Source organism: Malaya genurostris, chromosome 3, assembly GCF_030247185.1.
Source record: "Malaya genurostris strain Urasoe2022 chromosome 3, Malgen_1.1, whole genome shotgun sequence".
Taxonomy (NCBI): Eukaryota; Metazoa; Arthropoda; class Insecta; order Diptera; family Culicidae; genus Malaya; species Malaya genurostris.
This window is the reverse complement of record NC_080572.1, coordinates 241,669,293-241,683,721: the sequence shown is the minus strand read 5'-3', so window position 1 is coordinate 241,683,721 and position 14,429 is coordinate 241,669,293. Positions and strand designations below refer to the sequence as shown.

General features: G+C 37.7%; 1 protein-coding gene across 2 annotated transcripts in view; it reads left to right on the top strand.

Annotated features, from left to right (window-relative positions):
• LOC131434755 (uncharacterized) overlaps positions 1-14,429 on the top strand; it is a 493,742-nt gene that overhangs the window by 458,655 nt on the left and 20,658 nt on the right. The window contains exon 9 of one of the 2 annotated variants that reach the window (XM_058601834.1): positions 7,312-7,341. The exons of the other annotated variant lie outside the window; for it this stretch is intronic. Coding sequence (XP_058457817.1) covers positions 7,312-7,341 — 30 coding nt within the window. The remainder of the gene's footprint in view (positions 1-7,311; positions 7,342-14,429) is intronic. 2 annotated transcript variants of the gene reach the window in all.

Below are 14,429 nucleotides of genomic sequence, written 5' to 3'. Positions count from 1 at the left end.
AGAGAACATATCTGTATTACTGCATCGAGAAAGTGCCCAAATCGGTATAGTTGGCAGCGTTGGATCAACCGCTCGTAGGAACCGCTCCCCCCAACAGGGCAGCCAACTGATCCGGTGTAAATGCGCCGCTTGTTAATCCTTGTATGATGTTCAGTTTTTGCAGCACTGACAGTCCTTGCAACAGGGCGGCCAACTGGGCCGGACTAAGCAGCGACACTGGCAACCCACTCAGAATGGCGATTATTTGCGCCGTTGGTAAACCGGCCAACAAACCAGTCATTTGAAGCAAGGTGAGACTACTGAGTATTCCGCGCAGCAGGGTAATGATGTCCGCCGTGACCAGACCCTGAATGATGGCGGCCAATTGACCTTGTGTCAGTAGAGTTACTATTCCCAGCAGTACATCGATCAGTTGCAGCACGGGTAGTCCTTGGAGAAGGGCAGCCAACTGTGCTGGTGACAGTTGCGATGGTTGCAGTCCCTTCAAAATGTCAATTATTTGCGCTGTCTGTAAACCTTGCAGTAGGCCGGTTAGCTGACTTATGTCAAGCCCCGGCGTCTGCAGTAGAGCCGTAATTTGAGCGATTATTTGATTCGTTGGTAAACCGTTCAAATTAAGTGGAACCGCTGCTGGTGCCGCCAACATCGAAAGTGCGGCTGTTGGATTTGTTGGTATTTGTGGTACCGCTGGGATCGCACTTCCTCCCACTGAATTTATAACACCAGCAAGAACGGAACGTGGTGGGAAACATTCTTTGATAATTCGGGCTGCCAGAGTGCAGTTATCGGAGCACTCAGATTGCAAACGACCAATACACTGCTGAGCATCCCGTCGGAATTTCTCTTCGGGTAAATCGTAACCACCGCACTGGATGTACATGCGGTCCAAATCGGGACCCCGGACGTCGTCGTACAATCCTAACCGGATGATAATGCAACGAATCAGGCAGCGTGATTTTTGATTGAACAAAAATTCAGAACCGATGTACGTTTCCAGCTCACCGGACTCGATTTGCAAGATCCGGGCACATTCCAGTACGATATTCCGTTGCAGCAATCCCGGCAGTGGAGTCAGTTGCGGTGTTTGCAAGGCATTTCCGTAATTTTGACGGAAACAATCGTGCGAAACCGAAGCTCGCTTGCAAACGTCACATGATGGAATCTGTCGCAGCTTGCAGTTCAGACAGTCGGTCGTTCGTTCCCTGTTGCCATAGTCTCGGTTCTGGTAATGGCGAGCCAGTGGAACTCCGATGACACCGGTTGAATCATTCCAGGCTTGCAGAACCAGTAGCTGGCAGCGATCCAGACAAGGTTCATCGATGTAGTCCGGCTGGTTGATGTACTGTTTGCACTCTGTCCTCGCTTGACGGAGACTTTTCAGTACGGCTTTATGATTGGCAGCGACCATCGTCACGACGGTGAGCACCGCAACTACTTTCGGAAACCACCACATATTGCACACTCACGTTAAAGGTTATCGTTGCACTTCGGAAGCACGTTGATTGTTTGACGAATGATTGTACCAAACTGTAACCTTTTATACCTTTGGGCTAACCCCGGAATGACTTTGACACCCGTCGAAACAGTTCGTGCGAACTGTGTTTACTTCAGGAAGCCACGATACGTGCGTCGCCAGTCAGCATCGTTCAGCTTTGGCAACTTGGAAACTCTGTTCAAATTTGGTCATGTAGCTTCGAAATTGAAAGTCTTGTTTAACTTATCATTTATTTTCCTACTTAACCTGGTTACTCGTGACAGCTGAGTTTCGAATGAAAATTGTTCTATTCCAATATTCAACGATTGAATCTTAGTTCGCGTCGAAAACTGTTATTGAGTTTGAATACCATGTGGCAAATGATTCGATCAACAATAGAAGAGTAGGCTGTGCATTGAAGTAGACGAAAACTAGAGAGTCTGTAAGTAGAGTGACGACATCTCATCCATAATGTTGTCAACAATTCGAAACAGTTGATCTGAAACGCTGACAGTTCCGTAAGCATTATAATAGAATTGACAGGTTTTTTGCACGTTTGGAATGGTTCTGACAAAATTATTTCTTTCAAACGATCAGCTGTCGTATCTCTATTTACCAGAACCCTAGTTTTCGCTCATTTTTATGTGACTGTTTAGTCGTCTTGAATCCAACTAAAATCTCGAAATTCATCACAAAACATTAAAGTTACGTGCAAAAGTGTCACAATTATTTCCGTGTCAGCGTTCGTTCGTCTTATTCAAGTGTATTTTTACGAAAGTCGTTAAATTGCTGAACTTTCATAATTAATAAAAATATAGTAATGCCACAGTCTAGTCTAGTCTAGTCTAGTCTAGTCTAGTCTAGTCTAGTCTAGTCTAGTCTAGTCTAGTCTAGTCTAGTCTAGTCTAGTCTAGTCTAGTCTAGTCTAGTCTAGTCTAGTCTAGTCTAGTCTAGTCTAGTCTAGTCTAGTCTAGTCTAGTCTAGTCTAGTCTAGTCTAGTCTAGTCTAGTCTAGTCTAGTCTAGTCTAGTCTAGTCTAGTCTAGTCTAGTCTAGTCTAGTCTAGTCTAGTCTAGTCTAGTCTAGTCTAGTCTAGTCTAGTCTAGTCTAGTCTAGTCTAGTCTAGTCTAGTCTAGTCTAGTCTAGTCTAGTCTAGTCTAGTCTAGTCTAGTCTAGTCTAGTCTAGTCTAGTCTAGTCTAGTCTAGTCTAGTCTAGTCTAGTCTAGTCTAGTCTAGTCTAGTCTAGTCTAGTCTAGTCTAGTCTAGTCTAGTCTAGTCTAGTCTAGTCTAGTCTAGTCTAGTCTAGTCTAGTCTAGTCTAGTCTAGTCTAGTCTAGTCTAGTCTAGTCTAGTCTAGTCTAGTCTAGTCTAGTCTAGTCTAGTCTAGTCTAGTCTAGTCTAGTCTAGTCTAGTCTAGTCTAGTCTAGTCTAGTCTAGTCTAGTCTAGTCTAGTCTAGTCTAGTCTAGTCTAGTCTAGTCTAGTCTAGTCTAGTCTAGTCTAGTCTAGTCTAGTCTAGTCTAGTCTAGTCTAGTCTAGTCTAGTCTAGTCTAGTCTAGTCTAGTCTAGTCTAGTCTAGTCTAGTCTAGTCTAGTCTAGTCTAGTCTAGTCTAGTCTAGTCTAGTCTAGTCTAGTCTAGTCTAGTCTAGTCTAGTCTAGTCTAGTCTAGTCTAGTCTAGTCTAGTCTAGTCTAGTCTAGTCTAGTCTAGTCTAGTCTAGTCTAGTCTAGTCTAGTCTAGTCTAGTCTAGTCTAGTCTAGTCTAGTCTAGTCTAGTCTAGTCTAGTCTAGTCTAGTCTAGTCTAGTCTAGTCTAGTCTAGTCTAGTCTAGTCTAGTCTAGTCTAGTCTAGTCTAGTCTAGTCTAGTCTAGTCTAGTCTAGTCTAGTCTAGTCTAGTCTAGTCTAGTCTAGTCTAGTCTAGTCTAGTCTAGTCTAGTCTAGTCTAGTCTAGTCTAGTCTAGTCTAGTCTAGTCTAGTCTAGTCTAGTCTAGTCTAGTCTAGTCTAGTCTAGTCTAGTCTAGTCTAGTCTAGTCTAGTCTAGTCTAGTCTAGTCTAGTCTAGTCTAGTCTAGTCTAGTCTAGTCTAGTCTAGTCTAGTCTAGTCTAGTCTAGTCTAGTCTAGTCTAGTCTAGTCTAGTCTAGTCTAGTCTAGTCTAGTCTAGTCTAGTCTAGTCTAGTCTAGTCTAGTCTAGTCTAGTCTAGTCTAGTCTAGTCTAGTCTAGTCTAGTCTAGTCTAGTCTAGTCTAGTCTAGTCTAGTCTAGTCTAGTCTAGTCTAGTCTAGTCTAGTCTAGTCTAGTCTAGTCTAGTCTAGTCTAGTCTAGTCTAGTCTAGTCTAGTCTAGTCTAGTCTAGTCTAGTCTAGTCTAGTCTAGTCTAGTCTAGTCTAGTCTAGTCTAGTCTAGTCTAGTCTAGTCTAGTCTAGTCTAGTCTAGTCTAGTCTAGTCTAGTCTAGTCTAGTCTAGTCTAGTCTAGTCTAGTCTAGTCTAGTCTAGTCTAGTCTAGTCTAGTCTAGTCTAGTCTAGTCTAGTCTAGTCTAGTCTAGTCTAGTCTAGTCTAGTCTAGTCTAGTCTAGTCTAGTCTAGTCTAGTCTAGTCTAGTCTAGTCTAGTCTAGTCTAGTCTAGTCTAGTCTAGTCTAGTCTAGTCTAGTCTAGTCTAGTCTAGTCTAGTCTAGTCTAGTCTAGTCTAGTCTAGTCTAGTCTAGTCTAGTCTAGTCTAGTCTAGTCTAGTCTAGTCTAGTCTAGTCTAGTCTAGTCTAGTCTAGTCTAGTCTAGTCTAGTCTAGTCTAGTCTAGTCTAGTCTAGTCTAGTCTAGTCTAGTCTAGTCTAGTCTAGTCTAGTCTAGTCTAGTCTAGTCTAGTCTAGTCTAGTCTAGTCTAGTCTAGTCTAGTCTAGTCTAGTCTAGTCTAGTCTAGTCTAGTCTAGTCTAGTCTAGTCTAGTCTAGTCTAGTCTAGTCTAGTCTAGTCTAGTCTAGTCTAGTCTAGTCTAGTCTAGTCTAGTCTAGTCTAGTCTAGTCTAGTCTAGTCTAGTCTAGTCTAGTCTAGTCTAGTCTAGTCTAGTCTAGTCTAGTCTAGTCTAGTCTAGTCTAGTCTAGTCTAGTCTAGTCTAGTCTAGTCTAGTCTAGTCTAGTCTAGTCTAGTCTAGTCTAGTCTAGTCTAGTCTAGTCTAGTCTAGTCTAGTCTAGTCTAGTCTAGTCTAGTCTAGTCTAGTCTAGTCTAGTCTAGTCTAGTCTAGTCTAGTCTAGTCTAGTCTAGTCTAGTCTAGTCTAGTCTAGTCTAGTCTAGTCTAGTCTAGTCTAGTCTAGTCTAGTCTAGTCTAGTCTAGTCTAGTCTAGTCTAGTCTAGTCTAGTCTAGTCTAGTCTAGTCTAGTCTAGTCTAGTCTAGTCTAGTCTAGTCTAGTCTAGTCTAGTCTAGTCTAGTCTAGTCTAGTCTAGTCTAGTCTAGTCTAGTCTAGTCTAGTCTAGTCTAGTCTAGTCTAGTCTAGTCTAGTCTAGTCTAGTCTAGTCTAGTCTAGTCTAGTCTAGTCTAGTCTAGTCTAGTCTAGTCTAGTCTAGTCTAGTCTAGTCTAGTCTAGTCTAGTCTAGTCTAGTCTAGTCTAGTCTAGTCTAGTCTAGTCTAGTCTAGTCTAGTCTAGTCTAGTCTAGTCTAGTCTAGTCTAGTCTAGTCTAGTCTAGTCTAGTCTAGTCTAGTCTAGTCTAGTCTAGTCTAGTCTAGTCTAGTCTAGTCTAGTCTAGTCTAGTCTAGTCTAGTCTAGTCTAGTCTAGTCTAGTCTAGTCTAGTCTAGTCTAGTCTAGTCTAGTCTAGTCTAGTCTAGTCTAGTCTAGTCTAGTCTAGTCTAGTCTAGTCTAGTCTAGTCTAGTCTAGTCTAGTCTAGTCTAGTCTAGTCTAGTCTAGTCTAGTCTAGTCTAGTCTAGTCTAGTCTAGTCTAGTCTAGTCTAGTCTAGTCTAGTCTAGTCTAGTCTAGTCTAGTCTAGTCTAGTCTAGTCTAGTCTAGTCTAGTCTAGTCTAGTCTAGTCTAGTCTAGTCTAGTCTAGTCTAGTCTAGTCTAGTCTAGTCTAGTCTAGTCTAGTCTAGTCTAGTCTAGTCTAGTCTAGTCTAGTCTAGTCTAGTCTAGTCTAGTCTAGTCTAGTCTAGTCTAGTCTAGTCTAGTCTAGTCTAGTCTAGTCTAGTCTAGTCTAGTCTAGTCTAGTCTAGTCTAGTCTAGTCTAGTCTAGTCTAGTCTAGTCTAGTCTAGTCTAGTCTAGTCTAGTCTAGTCTAGTCTAGTCTAGTCTAGTCTAGTCTAGTCTAGTCTAGTCTAGTCTAGTCTAGTCTAGTCTAGTCTAGTCTAGTCTAGTCTAGTCTAGTCTAGTCTAGTCTAGTCTAGTCTAGTCTAGTCTAGTCTAGTCTAGTCTAGTCTAGTCTAGTCTAGTCTAGTCTAGTCTAGTCTAGTCTAGTCTAGTCTAGTCTAGTCTAGTCTAGTCTAGTCTAGTAAATTTGAATAATTTTTATTGTACAATTATATCAAGACTCAACGTCATTTCATCTAAAATGACCCCCATGTTGTAACAAAAACAGAATCAACAGACGCCGCTGTCAGAAAACCATATCAGTCAAAATCTGTGAATGAAATTGTTCCGGTAACTTACAAAAAAATAACGGCGTCCACAACACTGCGGGTAGTTGATGTTATTGTTTACAAAACCAAGTTACGCTCGTGTTGACAAAAGTTGTAACCACAGTTGTTTTCGTTAAGCTGTAGGAACCACAACATCGGCCTGCTGTGTCTAGTTTCGGTCACGCCGTCGCCCTTTGTATCGGATATCAATCGTCCATGTCGTACAACTCGGATACACTAAAATGTGCCAAAGTTCCGACGAATTGTTTTCGAGACAATGTTGTTGGCTGTGAGAGAGTTACGATTTCCAATTTCAAAACCGAAGAATACTCACGTATTTTTGTTCCTGCCTTGATAAATTGTGTGGCACGAAAAATTTCATTTCAGTTCACGTATCACGTCCCAATGCCTACTGAGCAACAGTTGCTGTATATGTACGTCAATATACAATGGTTGTCAACGTTATTCGATGTATTACTGGTAACCAGGTGGAAACTTTGCAGATATTCGAATACTCGGGAAACTTATCACTTTGCTTAGAATCTTTGATGCGCGGAATTATTTCAAGTAGCTTGCTAGTGACAGTCACGAAATTTATTTTGCATAAAAAATGACGTTTTTGATTCGCTCAACGCATTTTTGAAGAATATAAAATTCAACGGATTGGGCATGCAACTTTCACTGCAATAAACTAGACAACAGTGACAATGCAAGTGATTGTGTAAACTGTTTATCACGTATTACGGAAACAAGTTTTTAACCAACTTCGAAATAAAGTATGCCAGTTCTACTACCCACAGCCTACTCCGGTCACCCGGCTAGTTTCAGATTGAACAAATATGGTTTCCGTCATCTTCTCTAGTTTGTTAGCTGATAGCCACTGTCATTCATTCAACCAATCAGCGAATAACGGGTGCTGAAATCCCAACGAAATAAATCTCAAGTATATGCAATTTACATTTAACTGTTCCGATGGGGTGCTTCGGGAAATTCATAAGCACTGAACTGGAAAACTGCCGAACGATTGAACTGATGTAGATTAGTATTGCCATTATTCCCATTATTGTCAAAGTAGAAAATACTGAGTTATGAAACGTAGATGAAGCGTAAATCCGTACCAAACGAACAGCTAATACAAGCAATTGTCTTCCGTTGCAACCCTTACAATTTCTCATTCGTTTTTATTTCTTCCACATATTCAACCGTAATAACAAACCTCACGATAACAATCAATCCAAAAACCAAATAACAGGACAGTACGAATCCCAAGTGGAGATCGACGGTAAATTCCATTAGCTGTTTTAATAGCTGTAGCCTCCTGCAACCCTACTTTACTGTTCGAATTCCTCGTATAACGTAGTTGATGTCTGTCCATACGCTATCCGAATTCGGCCAAGTAGTACTAAAAATTTTGTGCGATTTCAACCGATTTAGAACAAACCTAGAATAGTGTAACAAATCATCAGCGAGCACCTCAATTACGATAGTCATTTTTTTCTATAACATTCAAGTTCAAAATAACAGCATAGATTGCCATGGAAACGTACCATAAATGTACCTTTTTTACCATTTCCCGGGTTTTTATTTTTCATACTACGCTTTCACGCTTCCCTGTTCGAGTGGACTCTATCTCTCTCGGAGTACCACTCGAATCGGTATCAATAAATCCACTTGTCTTTTCATCGAACGTTGAAATACCGTCAGCATGATTTAGCATCGACTAGAGCTGCCTTAAAATGTGACACATTCAATTAAACTCAAATCAAATGCGTATTTCGATATGTTCTGCGACATGATGATATAGCCAACCTTGACAAAAGGGAAATGACACAAATCCTTTGAATTTTATAGACAACGAAATTCCAGCAGCAGCCCAATTCAAATATCACAAAACAAGCTGCACAGTTTCCATGTGAACGGCACTGTGGTCGGGAAAGCTTTTGTTGCTACTGAAAAATCAAAACAGCGAAATTGGGAACGCTTTCGAGGGTGCAAATTCAAATGACCAAGAGAAGTAGGTTTTGGTAGGTAAAACGAGTGAAAACATTCCGAAGCGAATGTCGATTCCACGACTATAAATTCGCGATAAATTGAATGCGATGCGGTTTATTGATCGAACTCTTTTCGAATATGCGTGTTTGGACGACAATAAATCTCATGTATTCAAACTAAAACTCCAACAAAACACCCAAATACTTTTGTTCTAGACAATACGAAAAACTTTCTTCACCTAAAACACACAAAAAAACAAAAAATTCAAAATATGGTAATCAACAAATCTAGAAGAACGAAATTGCAGAAATCCAGAAACCCAAAAAATCAGATATATAAATTAACAGCAATATGAAAATTTATGATATTCAAGAAATTCAGAAATCCAGAATTTCAGGAATTCAAAAATAAAGAAATCTAAAAAATATGAGACATTCATAAATCCATAAATCTGGAAATCTATAAATCCAACAAAATTAGTAATCCAGAAGTCAAGAAATGCGAAGATCATAGAGTCAAGATAAAAAAAATCCATAAATCCAGAAATTTCATTAATCCAAGAAATTCAAAAATCAAGAAATTCAAAGATCCAAAATTCCGGAAATACAAAAATCATTGATCCAGAAACCCAAAAATACAGAATTGCATTAAATCCAAAAATCCAGAGTTTCAAAAATTCAGAAATACAAATGTAAAAAAAAATACGAAAATCCAAAAATACTGAAATCTAGCAATCCAGAAATACAAGAAATTTAATAATCTTGAAATCCAAAAATCCAGAAACTCATATATCCAAATATACGGAAATCCAAAAAAGCAAGAAATCTGACTATTCCAAAATCCTCAAATGCAGATATCTAGAAATCCAGAATTTCAAAACTTCAGTACATCTGAAATTCAGGGTTTCAGTAATCTATATATTCAAAAACTTTGAGTTTGTGAAATCCAAAAATACAGAAATCCAGAATTTCAAAAATCCTTTGATCCCCAAATCCAACAATTTTAGAGCCGCAAAAATTCCGAAAACTAGAACTCAAATATTCCAAAAATTTATAAATAAAAAAATTCAGAGTTCCGGAAATTCAAAAATTAAGAAATTCAAAACTATTTAAAGCTATAAATCCGGAAATCCGGAAACCTAGCAACCCAGGAATCCGAGAAATCCACAAATTCATAAATCTTGGAATCCGAAAATCCAGAAACTCCAAATCTACAAAAAGCCGAAAACTCCGAAGCTAAGAAATCTTGAAATTCAGAGGTCCAGAAATCCGGATATTGAAAAATCTAGAAGGTAATCAAAAATTTGATCTTTGCCGAGGGAACTCAAAAATTCAGTAATTCAAGAATACAACACAACACAACACGAAAAATTTTCTCCATCAAAAACACACAAAAAAAACAAGAAACAAGAAATCTCAAAGAAAACTAGAAATAAAAAAATCCAGAAAATCGGAATCGCAGAAATCTTGAAATTCAGAAATTCTAAAATTCAATAATTCAGAAATTCAGAAACTCAAAATCCAAAATAACAGAAATATGGTTGCCCATTAAATCCATGAAATCCAATAAATCAAAAGTATCAGTAATTTAAAAATAGAGAAATCGAAAAATCTGATATTCTCATAAATCCATACACCTGGAAATACTGAAATCCAACAAATCTAGTTACTTAATAATCTAGAAGTCAAGAAATACGAAGATCCTAGAGAGTCAAAAGCACTAAAATCATAATTTCGGAAATCCTGCAATCCAGAAATACAATAAATTCAAAAGTCTTGGAATCCAAAAATCCAGAAACTAGAAAATTCAAATGTTCAAATATACGGAAATCCAAAAAAGCAAGAAATCTGACAATTCCGAAATTCTGATATTCAGAGATCTAGAAATCCAGAACTTTAAAACTTCAGTACTTCTGAAATTCAGAGTTTCAGTAATCTATATATTCAAAAACTTTGAGTTTGTGAAATTAAAAAATACAGAAATCCAGAAGTTCAAAAATCCTTCGACTTACAAATCCAACAATTTTAGAGACGCAAAAATTCCGAAAACTAGAATTCAACTATTCCAAAAATTTATAAATAAAAAAATTCAGAGTTCCGGAAATTTAAAAATAAAGAAATTCAAAACTATTTAAAGCTAGAAATCCGGAAATCCAGAAATCCAGAAATTCGGAAATCCAGAAATCCAGAAATCCAGAAATCCGGAAATCTGGAAACCTAGCAACCCAGGAATCCGAGAAATCCACAAATTCATAAATCTTAGAATCCGAAAATCCTGAAACTCACAAATTCAGATATCCAAATATACAGAAAGCCGAAAACTCCGAAGCTAAAAATCTTGAAATTCAGAGATCCAGAAATCCGGATACTGAAAAATCTAGAAGGTAATCAAAAATTTGATCGCTGCAGAGGGAACTCAAAAATTCAGTAATTCAAGAATACAGAAATCCAAAATTCCATGAGTTCGAAAATCCAGAAATCCAAAACTAGAACTCTAGAAATTCAGGAATCCCAAAATTCAGAAATTCGGAGATCCAGAATTCCGGAAATTCAATAATCAGAGATCCAGAAATCAGAAAATACAGAAATGTAAGAACTTCATAACTCCACAAATCCAAAACTTCAGAACATCCAGAGATTCAAAAGTCCAAAAATACAGAAATTAAGAAATTCAAAAATCCAGAAATTCTACAAATTTTAAATCTTAATACTTCTGAAACCCAGAACTCTCGGAATCCAAAAAATCCGAAATCAAGAAGTTCAGAGATCAATAATTCCGGAAATTCGAAAATCAGAGATCTCCTATAATCCCGAAATAAAAAAATCCAAGAAATCCGAAATATGAAAAATCTTGAAATTTGGAAATTTAGAAACTCCAAAACCCAGAAATTCAGTTCCAAGAAATCCAAAAGTTCCGAGATCCAGAAATCTAAGAATACATATATTGAAAAAATCAAAACTCCAGAAATTTAGTGATCCAGAAACGAGAAAAAGTATCTGGAGATTGAGAAATACGAAAAATTCAAAATTCCTTAAATCCAGAATCTCGGCAAATTTAAAACCTCAAAAATCCAGAAAACTTGAATTTTCAAAGTCCAGAAACTAAAAAATTTAGAAATCCAGAAAACCAGACTTTCGGAAATTCTAGAATCAAAGGTCCAGAAATTCAGAAACACAGAAATCCAAAAATTCAAAAATATGAAATCAAAATATACATAAATCTATAAATCCGGAAATATAGCAATCCAGATGTTTAAGATATCCAGATATGCTAAAATTCTGAAATCCAAAATCCAAAAAGAAGTTTTCCAAAAACTCCACAAAATAAATAATCCAGAAACCCAAAAAATTAAAAATCCGGGGATTCAGAAATCCAAAATTAAAGAAATCCCAGAAATCAAGAAATTAAAAAATTAAAAAATTGCGGAATCCAAAAACACATGAATCTAAAAATTCATGAAATCCAGAAATTAGATTTTTGAGCTACAAATCCAGAAATTCAGATATCCATAAATACTGAAATCCAAGAATTTCGGAAATCCAGAAATCAGAAAACTTAGATATCTAGAAATCTTGAAATGTAGAAATTCAGAAATTCAAAAATCTAGAAATTCAGTGATCCAGAAATTCGGAAATTCAAGAATCCAAAATTCCAGATATTTAAGAAATCCGAAATTCCAGAAATTTCGAAATCCGGATATCCAGAAATCCAGGAAATGCAGAATTCAGAAAGCTTCGATATCGAGAGATCTAAATCTCTAGAAATCCAGAAATTCAAATCCTGAAACACAAAAAGCGGCTTGTCTCAGTCGTTGTTTTGGCATGATATTGTTACTGGTAACGAAAAGTGTAATTGTAAACAGACAAGAAAAAAATACATGACGGCTTAGCTGTGTAAATCGACAGCACAAAGAAAAAAACTGTTTTAATCCACCTAGTGGCGTGATGATACCTTTTTCATATCAATCATACTATCATACATAATACAGTGGAATTCTTTAAAATAATTTTCATAGATTTTTGAAAGAATAACCGGAATCGCTTCGTTTGGCCGTCTACTGATAATGACTACCGATTGAAGTGATATCGACTTAGAATCTATTTACGATTTTTGTTTCGCTCCTTCAAGTGATGATAAAAAATGAATAACACACTTTACCCCATAATTCCAGAACCGAAAGTCGGATCCAGATGAAATTTAGAAGTTTTATATAAATTGTTTGTAAAAATCGGTCATGCCTTCTCTGGGAAAAGTGAGAAAGAAATTTGAAATAGGAATTTTTAAACTAATCAATTATCCTATAATCCCGGAACCAGAAGTAGGATTCAGGTGAAATTCAGAAGTTTTGTAAAGGAAAAGTTAATAAAAATCGATTTAGCCACCTCCGAGAAAAGTTGGTGCACTTTTTTCAACAATGGTTAGCACATCCAGGAACTTTTTATGATGACCTTCCATTTGAATCTAAGTTTGTGAAAATTCGTTTCAGTTTTCAGTTTGCGTACTCGAAGAACTGAGTCGAATGGTATATGACACTCGATTCAAAAGTCGATTTTCACAGTGATTGCATAACCTTTCTAGATGAGGAAGACAAAAAAGGAAAAAAATAAACGTCCGACATGAACATGAACATTGGTGTTAAATTGTGTAATACTCTTTACACGCTCTGCCAATAAAGAGTATTACAATCAAAAATTGGTTGTACAAGAACATGTGTAAAACGTTTTTTGACGGATTAAATTTATTGAAAAATTAAATTAAATTGAATTCATACCGAATAAAATAAAATATTCACTAAGCTAAAATTTTAGATAAATTGAATTACCTCTATTTTTTCTCCATCTATAGTTTTGGACAGCTTTTTGCTTATTAAACTCACAGCAGAATGCCAGTTTGCCTTGAACTGCATCTCGCTGACTGCAGTCTTTCTAATTCGGCTAATGCTCTGTAATTACATTTTGAACTTGAGTTCTGGATTTTTCGAACAGGTTCTGTTGCAAAACACTGCTTTGTCCTTCATATTTATCTCATTTACAGATTATGGTAAATTGTATTGACTGGTCCTGTTCCAGCTTCCGAGTAATAAAAATCACTATACTGTCGAAGCCTTTGCTCACGTGGTCGAAAAAAACTTGGAAAATTAGTGAAAGTAGCATACTTGGATCATACCTGCGGAGTTCGCTCGTTCGTGCAAACGGTCAAAATCGAAAACCATAATTATTTTTTTATATCAGTGTAACATAACGCGAAAAACAATGAAAGACTCAACCTGGGAGTCACATTCAAAAATTCATAATTGAAAACTAATGGTTTCTGCAGTTTTTTTTTGTAAATCATGCTCCTGAATGTGAAATGCGTGATTTATATAGTTGACTGCAAATAATAAATGTCGCACATTCGAATATCAGTGCTGCCAGCTTAAAACTCGATTTAAACTCACGTCAGTCGTTAACAATAGAACATTTCGTCTAAACGCGCTTCAAGCATTTCAGTATGTCACACATCCTGAAGTAATTGAAATTGATGATGGAAGTAAATTTAATAATACGAAATACAATTAGTTGCTCTCTCAAGGGATTGAAAAATGATCCGTAAAATTAAATCCGCAACTGATGAGAAAGCGGAAAGCACAAGCGGTTGAGCAAAACCAAGTCAAGAGGCATGAGATTGTCGGTGCAAATTGAATTAAAGTCAACTGGCGCAAAACTTGTCGCTGCAGTTTCCTTCCGTTTTCTTTTCGAGCAAGCACTCCACCGCGCCCTTTTCTCCCCTACCCCAGCAGCCCAGCTTGATTTGCTTTCAACTGGCATCCAGGCTCCCGTCACAGCTAGACAAAGACTAATGGCAAACTGACTGATCAGACTTTGGCCGGCACCGTTGAAGACGACGTCGACGACGATGACGACGACGAGTGGGGATGAAATATGCATGAAAAGCTCACTTCAGAACAGTGTTCTTTTCTGTCCTATGGCCCTTGTTCCGGGTGCAATAAAGCCCCAGATTGAATGAATGGGAGAAAACCAATAAACTTACCTCCCACACAACTCGCAATCATTCTTGCACGGAATTCCCCCCCAGGATGGTTTGCTTACATGCTGTATCTTGCAAATGAAGGACCAGCTCAGCTCTGTTCAACAATTTGAAGAGCGGGTTTCCGGACTGGGACTGCAAGAGGACCGGAACCGTTGAGTGCCCCCGGGGGGACGTTCGATCGCTGGACAGTGGTTCTCGTCTTGTGAGCTTCATTCAGAGGACCACCTCAAGCTGCGTTCCGGGTGTTGAAGATGTGTGAAGGATCCGGTATACAATTGACTGTATGATGGGACGGCAGGTGATGTTAATTTGTTTTTAGATAGAAATTCATCGATTTCTAAACGTCTA